The sequence below is a fragment of the Pygocentrus nattereri genome, chromosome 19, assembly GCF_015220715.1.
Source record: "Pygocentrus nattereri isolate fPygNat1 chromosome 19, fPygNat1.pri, whole genome shotgun sequence".
Classification (NCBI taxonomy): domain Eukaryota; kingdom Metazoa; phylum Chordata; class Actinopteri; order Characiformes; family Serrasalmidae; genus Pygocentrus; species Pygocentrus nattereri.
The window spans coordinates 7,549,694-7,560,409 of NC_051229.1; the positions used below are offsets into that span (position 1 = coordinate 7,549,694).

At 41.9% G+C, this 10,716-nt stretch overlaps 1 protein-coding gene across 2 annotated transcripts in view; it reads left to right on the forward strand.

Moving 5' to 3' along the window:
- Positions 1–9,296, forward strand: part of mkxb (mohawk homeobox b) — a 29,174-nt gene extending 19,878 nt beyond the window's left edge. For both annotated transcript variants that reach the window (XM_017702460.2, XM_017702461.2), the window contains exons 6-7: positions 5,861–5,894; positions 8,593–9,296. In XM_017702460.2, coding sequence (XP_017557949.1) covers positions 5,861–5,894; positions 8,593–8,794 — 236 coding nt within the window. In that variant the 3' untranslated portion in view covers positions 8,795–9,296. The remainder of the gene's footprint in view (positions 1–5,860; positions 5,895–8,592) is intronic.
- The last annotated feature ends 1,420 nt before the right edge of the window (positions 9,297–10,716 follow it).

The window sequence follows — 10,716 nt, forward strand, 5'->3', positions numbered from 1 at the left end:
GTCATTTCTTTTAGGCCAAACAATGTAAAGAGTAACAGATCCTTTCAAATGATGTCAAAAACTGAAAAATGCCAAAAATGGAGATACAAGGTTTTCTTCCGAGAGCAACGAATGTTTAGTGTTAGAAGTTCGCTTCTTTTGTTTTGTACTGTAGAGGCCACCGGATTAGAGGCTAATGTATCTTACCGGATGTGGAATACTGGAAGCTTATCCCTCACCAGTTAGCGCTGTGCTAACTGCATGCCTAAATCATCAAACTCTTGCCTCAAACTTGAGTTCCTAAGTAATCTCAAATCTACTTGTATACATGGTTTCTGACACTGTGCGACATACTGTTATATATAGACCTGGATAACGGTTAATATATTTCTGAGAAGCATCTGTCTTGAATGCTAAATGAACAATGTGACACAAGGAGCTATCTGCTTCCGTTACTTGTTAGCTACCTTAGCCTAGCAGCTCCTAGCAGTGCGCAATAAAAGAACAAAACTCTTGACAGCAACTAAGCTTTCACTGATAAATGACATTTGAGGTAAGAGAAAGTACGTCTGAGGGGCATTTCTCAAAGTTAGCCAGGTAACTTAAGTCCAAAGTAATTCAGTAGTAGAAGAACAAGTGAGATTTTTATTGGACAGTCCTCACTTTTTTGCTCCAGCTATCCAGCTAATGGAGGAATCCTGCTTTTTGAAGCCCCCCTCTGGCTTGGCTGTAACACTCAGACACTTTTGAAGACTAAACGGTTGGATGAGGCGTGTAGTATCAGGGTTAAAAAATCTCTCTCACAGTGGACCGTCAGGAGTAGTCCAGCATTCTTGACCAACACATGATGTGAATATGATTACACACACAATGCTATTGCTTATGTTCCATGATTAGCTCACTATTTCCCTGGTCCCCCTCCACACGATTAACACTGCATGCTTCAGTGCACTGCAACTGCAATCTCAGGGCCCACTGCCCATCCGTCTTCAATGGAAAATCGCTTTCTTTTCAGATCAGCGCTCATAAAGTGTTCAGGTCAATATTTTCACACCGCAGCTGCAGTGCTGTTCCAGCGCGGATAATGGCCAGGTCTAAAGGCACGTCTAGCCATTGATAGTGACGAGTACAATCCAAGCGGGGCCGGTATTTTAGAGGATGCAGGGACGAGCTTACAAGGCCAGTCAGGAGTCGAACAGAGGCAGGAGAGGGAGAAAATGAGACATATGTTGACTTAAAGCAACAGAGTGTGAAAATGTGGCACAGGCTAGGTTGGGTTAGTCACAATGTGAGTGTTTGTTTTAGTACATTTTCAGGACAAAATAGGGTTAATCTACACATCCAACAAGTGGTCCTGACTTTGTAAAGAGCTTTTTATATGTTCGAATGTTTCATCGTTTGACGTATTGATTCACTTATTACATATAGATACTCCTATATCTATAGGAGTACATATGGGTCACATTATTAGTACATGTATTCTTCGATATACCCCCAAAATCATAACTTTTAATCAAAATTCCAAACCGTTTTGGAGAATTTCTGTTGTTCTGTTCATCATGAAATTTTTACATAATGCAAACTCATAATGCAAATCATGAAGAAAAATTAAAATCAATATGTATCGACAATATATAATAAAATTGTGACATAATTACATGTAGTTATTTACATGTATAATGCATATCGCCTCTGTCCGATGAAAAACGTATCTCCATTTTTTTTCGATTTTTACTTTTCTGCATCGTGGGAGCTTAGCAGTCGTCCTTTGCCTTGCGTGAAAATTTCATGATGATTGGACCAATTGAAATGGTCTAAAATTGCTTAGAATAAAAACTTTTCCCATTAACTTGCGCTGAAAGAATAAGCGTAATGTTTTCACTTGTATCTTGGAGATACTTGTTTTTTGTTGGACAGTGATGATATGGGACATATTACATATACATACTTACATATTTAATATAAAATACATTTTACATATAGTTATTTTTGTCATTGTTTAATATAGTTTGAAAATGCTACCTGTCATTTACATTGTATAAATATTTCATGTTGAACAGAAATGATCCAGAATTACTTGGACTTTTTTATGTTAGCTTCCATTATAAATGGAAAATTATATTCCTTTATTCCTTCCCCTGTAAAGTTACTATTTTGCAGATGGTATACGTAATAGGTATGGGAAATATGAAATGTATGTGTGTATAATTACTGTATATTTGCTAAACTTCAATAATAATAATAATGCCATATATATGTGTGTTCTCTGTAGATAATGTATGAACTTATTAACACGTAGAAAATCAACAAAACCTGTCATTTGACCATGGGTGTTCAAGGTCATATGAATACATGTATGTCCATACACAAGCTTGTGGTATGTGATGAATTTTGTGGTCGACTGGAATTCAGTTGGTCAGCTGTGTCATTTGAAGTGCTCTGAGTTTTTCCGAACTCAACCTGACTTCGGCATTTCTGAGCCATTGACAGTAATGAGTATTATGTATTATTAGGAAGTGAGACAATTGAATTTCACTGATTAAAATGAAATTCATTTAAACACAGGTTTTCTTCGCCTTGAGAAGCTCAATCAAGCCTGAGTGGCTAAAGAGAGACGTTCAGTAGCAGCAGCAGAGTTTAGGCCAAATGATTTATTAATGCCTTATAGTAGCTTTTGGCTCAGATGCTGTTTTAAGAAATCTGAGCGGGAGATGTTTTAGGCAAAGACTATTGAAAATTGTGTTTCGTGTGCGAGAGGTCGCAGTCCAATTTTCCCTCTCATGGCTCCCCTAAGAGAGATTTTTCCTCACTGATCTGGCTTCTTCCAGCAGAATAATGAGGCAGTTTCATCTTTCTGAGCCAAATTGAAGCAGATACACCTGACAAGAGGCCAAAACCAAAAGACTACTGTAAAAACGTGTCTGTGGCATAGATCATTTGACCTATATTTGTATGCACGTGGAGCGTGCAGCTGAACAACAGATCTACACGACATCTCTATTTCACACAGCTTATGACTGCTGACGTTATTGCATGTTACTTTTTATCGGTTGTAGTTCCTTGTAGCTAGCTTCTAATTCAATGTATTCATTGTACAAGATGTTAGTGTGAGGGCCCACAGCCACCAAACTCAGCACTTCTTCCTAACCCAGTGCAGATGATTGCTTTTGATTTTTTAAATTAGATGTATAAGTAATAACTTATAAGATTTATAAATATGAAAGGTTACAATTTCTAAAATTCCCATACAACTACTTTCAGTGTCTGCCGCTTGTAGACCACTACTATGTCATGAGTACAACCTGTTGCTTATGGAGCACTGTCATGTCGCCAAAGCAGCCTTTCAGTTATAGACAAATGTGATGTCATCAAAACAGCCTGTAACTTACAGGCCACTGTGATGTCATTAATACACCCTATCCCTTAAGGGCCATTGTGATGTCATCAAAGCAGTCTGTCACTTGTGATGGCATCCATGCAGTCTATCACTTATGGGCCACTGTGATGTCATCAAAGCAGTTTGTCACTTATGGGCCATTGTGATGCCATCTTTGCAGCTTGTAATTTATAGGCCATTGTGATGCCAACAGTGGAGTCTGTCACTAATGGGCCATTATGATGTCCTCAAAGTAGCCTGTCACTTATTAACCATTGTGATGCCGTCCATTCTTTCTTTCACTAATGGGCCTCTGTGATGCAGCCTATCCCTTATGAGCCACTGTGATGTTATCAGTGCAGCCTGTAATTTATAGATCATTGTGATGTCTTCGGTGAAGCCGGTCACTTATGTGTCACTGTGATGTCATTGGTACAACCTGTCACTTTTTGGACACTGCAGTGTCTTATGGGTCATTGTAATGTTATCAAAGCAGTCTGAAACTTATGGGCCATCGTGATGTCACTGGTGCAGCCTGTCACTTACAGGCCATTGTGATGTCACTGGTGCAGCCTGTCATTTGTGGGCCATTGTGATGTCACTGGTGCAGTCTGTCACTTACGGGCCATTGTGATGGCACTGGTGCAGCCTGTCATGTATGGGCCTTTGTGATGGCACTGGTGCAGCCTGTCACTTATGGGCCATTGTGATGTCACTGTTGCAGCCTGTCACTTACGGGCCATTGGATGTCACTGGTGCAGCCTGTCATTTGTGGGCCATTGTGATGTCACTGGTGCAGTCTGTCACTTACAGGCCATTGTGATGGCACTGGTGCAGCCTGTCATGTATGGGCCTTTGTGATGGCACTGGTGCAGCATGTCACTTATGGGCCATTGGATGTCACTGGTGCAGCCTGTCATTTGTGGGCCATTGTGATGTCACTGGTGCAGTCTGTCACTTACAGGCCATTGTGATGGCACTGGTGCAGCCTGTCATGTATGGGCCTTTGTGATGGCACTGGTGCAGCATGTCACTTATGGGCCATTGGATGTCACTGGTGCAGCCTGTCATTTGTGGGCCATTGTGATGTCACTGGTGCAGTCTGTCACTTACAGGCCATTGTGATGGCACTGGTGCAGCCTGTCATGTATGGGCCTTTGTGATGGCACTGGTGCAGCCTGTCACTTATGGGCCATTGGATGTCACTGGTGCAGCCTGTCATTTGTGGGCCATTGTGATGTCACTGGTGCAGTCTGTCACTTACAGGCCATTGTGATGGCACTGGTGCAGCCTGTCATGTATGGGCCTTTGTGATGGCACTGGTGCAGCATGTCACTTATGGGCCATTGGATGTCACTGGTGCAGCCTGTCATTTGTGGGCCATTGTGATGTCACTGGTGCAGTCTGTCACTTACGGGCCGTTGTGATGTTACTGGTGCAGCCTGTCATTTATGGGCCTTTGTGATGTCACTGGTGCAGCCTGTCATGTATGAGCTTCTGTGATGTCATCAGTGCAGTTTGCCACACCCACAGATTACATAGGCCTACAGAATCAGTAGTCTACACTCTAGTAGTCTGCTTTCTCTGTACACCACTCAGCATTCTCTCATTACAACATTAAATTAAAGCGATATTGATGCCGCAGAAAACCATAATAGATCACATGTGGCTTGAAAGTCATTAAATCTTTTAGATAAACAAACGTTAATAAACTGTCACCTGAGCTAACATTACTTCCCTAATCTTTTTCACTTCATCATGAACCAACCTTTGTTTGAGAGGTATCAGTACAGTGCCATTGCTCACTTGAGAGTCTGGTAAAACAGTGTCAGGGAACAGAGAGAGTCGGAGAGAAAAAAAGCACTGTAATAACGTTAAATGATGCAAATGAGCTGTAGAGCGGTGGAACAGAGCGGCTGTGTTCCTGACACAGCACAGATATGGTTTTTCCATCTCCTCCACACAGCACAGACATAATTGCATTTGTTTTGGCCAAAGCGCCCCAGTACGGTCAAACGGCCTGCAGCACTTTGCTTAAACCTCTTAACAGACACACACACTCGCTTGCTAGCACGCACATGCACTAGGAGAGTGTTTCCCAACATGCCTGGAGTCCCCCTGCCTTTCCTTATTTCAGTGTTTTCCTCTCAGCATGGCTGATTCAACTCATCAGCTCATTCTCAAACCCTTCATGTGGTTAGAATGGGCGTGTTAGAGCAGGAAAACTCGAAAATGTGAAGGACAGGCGAACTGCAAGAGCAGGCTTGGGAAACTGCTCCAAGACATTTAGATTAGATTTACACGAAAGCAAGTTCACGCTCATGTGCACTCGGATAGTTCTAATGGGCCTCGACGTTAGTGGGCCGAATGATGTGTCCAATCTGTGTTTACCTTAGTTTTGCTTTCTGTGGTTTTCCAAGCGGGACCTGGGTTATTTCAGCTCAGCCGACAGATGTTTAGGTTGTAACAAACAATACTGAAGGCTCTTTTTTTATTTCTTTCTAGAATCCTTGGACTGTGGCTCACATCCCTGTGATAGGTAAGACTTTCCTTTACACTGCAAATGCCTTATTCCTTTTAAAACTATAAAGGATATTTACACTTTCCCCTTTCTCCAAATGTACTTGTTTGAGGGTTGTGCAAAGTCGTGCAAACTGCATATCTACTTGCCTCAAACCGTGTTGAGGAATCTCTAATAGACTTGCTTATGTTGTTTCTGAAACTGTATAATACTGTTATCTATAAACATTGACAAAAATACAGTTCTGTGTTCAAGTAGGCTGCTACTACTGTACTATTTTTGTCTATGTGATGTACTGTATATTAGTGTTTCTCAATCCTGGGCCACTGTCCAACACATTTTAGTGCTTTCCCTGCCTTAACACAGCTACTTGAACCCAATAATGGTCTGTTAATGATCTGATTAGTTGGATCAGGGGTGTTGGGAGCAAGGAAAAGACTAAAAAGTGCAGTGCCCTGTATCATAGGCTACGTTCCCATTACCAGGTTGAAGTGGCACAAATCAGAGTTTTTGCCCTAAAGTGACTCAGATCGGATGTTTTCAGGGCTGTGTGGACGCAAATCTGATCTTTTCAAATCCGACCTGAGCCACTTTCATATGTGGTCCTAGATCGGATACATATCCGATTCGTGGCCATGGAACCATAATGTGACGCTCAGATCGGAATTCATGTGCTTTTTTTTCGCTGTGCATGTGCCATCATTCAGCGTTACCATGGCAGCAGCGCCGAACAGAAGTTAAAGCCTGTAAACGGTGGAAAAGCAGCTCATCTCCCCTTTCTTTCCTTCGTCTGGCTCTAATAATGAAGCTGAGAGCTGATCAGAGTTGATGATCTTCTCACTGAAGCTCGTTCTACTCGTTAGTTTGTGCTGATGATGCAGTGATTCAGTCACGTGACATTACTGAGAAGGATGAGCTCATGCGGGTTATTTCAGGACGCCAGTCCTTCACATGAATGGCACATTTGAGTCAGTTACTTAAACGAGTGTGAACCATCCTGTCAGAGATCGGATGTGAGCAAAAAATCGGACTTGAGCAACGAGCCTTGTAATATGAACGCAGCCTTAGTGTCAGTAACAAAGGCAAGTCTATTTTAAGTTACAACTGAACATTTAGCTCTAAAGCAACACTAAAGCAACACTACAGTGGCAATGAAAATCATTCTCATGCTTTTTTCCCACCTTAAGTAAATTAAAGAGACTGACAAAGCTCTTCTTCGGTCATCTCCAATCTGTATATGAGATCACTAGGGCAGATATTCCAATTACAAGTGGTGATTCCACACAATTTTCTGGATTCCTAATTCCAAAAAATCAAGACACAAGCTCTTTTCACATGCACTTTTCAGCAAAACTCAGTAATTAATTTACAAAAGCTGCATTCCAAAGCCTAGGCTGCAGCTGAGGTAGGGCAGGTCCTCAGTAGGACTGTCCTATAAAGCCTCCTTGGTAGCCTATTGGTCACACAAATGGAACAGTCCTAACAAGGCTGCATGGTGACGTTGCCAGAAAGGTCTTGCCTCTTGCAATTGCAGTGTGAAACTTCTGAGGGAACTGGTGAGACAAAATGGATCTGCTGCATTGAATTTGTTGCTTTTTCATTTTCTCACAGAAATGGAGATAAACTACATAGGCTGTCTGAACAAAACCTTGTATCTCCATTTTTGCCCATTTTTAGTTTATGACATAATTTGAAAATTCCTGGTGGCTTTTATATTGTATGTAAATTTAATGAAGGATGGACCAGAAGTCATGGCCCAAAATGACTCGTAAAAAAGTCTGGTTCCATTGACTTACATTAAAAGAAAAGTTTTTCCTTCTCCTGTAAAATTACCATTTTGGAGATACAGCAATATACAAGTGCTTCTAAATAAAATATATATGTATGATATAAAATATATGGATGAACTCTTTTTTGATGAACTTTTTAAAACAACCTCGTCTCCAGCCGCTTTGTTTACCGTCATTTTCTCGTTGCTGTTTTTTTTGCCATGTCGTTCTTGCGTAGAGAACTGTGGGTAACTGAAGGCCAGGACAGATACATCAGTTGCATCCTCAAAATCACTCTGAATGTAGGCTGCATTTCTAGGCCGTATACAAAGCATCCTTCACGTTGGAAGGGCCTTCTGTGACGTAGTGGCCAAGAAATGGGCTGCAGCCTGGGCTTCGCATTCTGAACACAAGCCAGAATCAAAGTGGCAGTAAGACTGACTCTACAATTTCCTTCACAAGAGTACAAATCCTGTGAAATTACTCAGAGGGCTGATGTGTGAACAGAAGCCAGTAGGCAATGATCTTGAGTACAGCAAGAAAGTCCTGTAACCTTTAACAATCCGGCCTACTCCCTCCTCTCCTAGTGCTGTGAAGGGCACGACTCTTAAATAGCCTTTACCCACCGTGGTTTGCTGTCAAATGTACTTACTAACTAATTGTGAGGCCATAAATCATGTGTTGACATTAGTGTCTCTTATTAATAGCAAGGGGCAGGTAATCTTCTAATGATTCAACTTACAGTGAAATGGGCCTATGGTAGCTGTCAACTTGCTCTAGTGATGTCTCCCCGACTTACTGTTTACCTTTCAATCCCCCCAGAAAAAGGAAATTCTGGCTATGCTACTGCTTTTGACCCAAAACCTGTTGGCTAGTTAACTACATTTAGGATAAACTGTATAAATATGATCCTTAATTTTCACTTAACCTCTTCTCCTGCGTTTCAGGAGTGGCGGTGTTCGTAAAGGAGGAGTTCATGGGAAAGACGCCACCTACTGGAAGGAGATCCATGCTGCCATGGCTTTGTCTAACCTGGCCCAGGGCGAAGAGAATGTGGGCACTACAGGGACGACCAGCTGCATCATCCAAAAATCGTCCCATATAGCAGAAATAAAGACTGTAAAAGTGCCAATCGCACCCCATCATTAGCAGCTCAGTGCTTGTGCCATAATTACTAAGACAGAAGTCTGAGTGACAGAAAGTTGCCAAGAGACTCCTTAAAGACTCGTCTCACACAAAAGATCCACTGCAGGACTTTTTGAGGAGGCTTGGCATGCATTGTTTGACCAATGTGCCTTTGTATCTCATTCTGACCATAATATAAGTACCCAGCAAGGACAGGAAAGGGTCTCTGGTGGATCGAGCTCAGTTTTGTTCGGACTGTTAATGCCACTGAACTCCAATGTCGGTTCAACTCATGAAGACCACTTGTTTCTGTTTTAATTGGTTTTTTTTTTGACTCTGACATCTGCCGTCATCATTTGTTACCAGAGACCATCTTCTTCATGGTCGAAATGTAATATATTCATATATGTCTACCATTTTCTAAGTTAAGGTTAATGTTTATTGAGGCAGGATTTTTGTCCCACGACTTCAATGCGATACAAAAAATTACAGTTGTTTTTCTTTATTTTTGTTTGTTTTTTTTATATGTATGGCCATAATGTTCCTTCTTAATGAAATTTTTCATTGAATTCACACATACCGTATCTTTCAGTGATTGACTTGATATTTTGGTCGTCCACAGCTCAGAAAAAAAGTGATGGCAAGTTCACGTTGGCACCAAGTGCTGACCCATGCTGAAAGACCAGCCCACTGGGTTTAAATATAAATGGTCTTTGGTAACACTTTCTTTGGATAGTCCACTTTAAATGCTTTGTAGATACATAATAACTCTAAACCTGGCTCTAATCCTAACTTTAACCTTAACCTCAACCCAAAACCTAAAACCAACACTCACCCTGCTCCAAATCCTAACCCAAACCCCACCAGAAGATACACTGATCAGACATAACATTATGATTGTTCTTCAGTGATCAGGACCCCCATGGGCCCTCACAGAGCAGGTGCTATTTGGGTAGTGGATCATTCTCAGTGCTGCAGTAACACAGATGTGGTGGTGGTGTGTTAGTGTGTGTTGCGCTGGTACGAGTGGATCAGACACAGCAGTGCTGCTGGAGTTTTTAAACACTGTCTCCACTCACTGTCCACTCTATTAGACACTCCTACCTGGTCAGTCCACCTCGTAGATGTAAAGTCAGAGACAAGAGCTCATCTGCTGCTGCACAGTTTGTGTTGGTCATCCTCTAGTCCTTCATCAGTGGTCACAGGACGCTGTTGGCTGGATATTTTTGGTTGGTGGACTATTCTCAGTCCAGCAGTGACACTGAGGTGTTTAAAACTCTGTGTCTGATCCACTCAGACCAGCGCAACACACACTAACACACCACCACCACGTCAGTGCTACTGCAGTGCTGAGAATGATCCACTAGCCAAATAGTACCTGCTCTGTGAGGGTCCATGGGGGTCCTGACCACTGAAGAACAGGGTAAAAGGGGGTAACAAAGTATCAGAGAAACAGATGGACTACAGTCTGTAACTGTAGAACTACAGAGTGCAGCTATACAGTAAGTGGAGCTGATCAAATGGACAGTGAGCACAGAAACAAGGAGGTGGTCATAATGTTATGCCTGACTGGTGTAGTTTGTTAATAATTTGAACATCTATAGATAATCTATAGGGGACTATAGTGGACTATCCAAATAAAGTGAGGCCTGTTCTTTTTTTAAAGTACAGGGGAATTCATGTGCGTGGCGATCGACTGTATGCTACAGACGCAGCAGATAGAGATCAGAATGAAAAACACTGGACTATTCCTTTAACCATGACTCTGGCCGTAGACAGTCGACCGCGCTTTTTCCACCATTTCCACTTGAGTGAAATAACCTGATTCTGTTTGACCCACCTTACGTAAAAGAGCAATGTACTGGAGAGTCCCCAGTATACACACGCCACATCGGCATGGAAAAGACAAATTATTTCCACCCAGAATTTAGTAACACATACAGTAG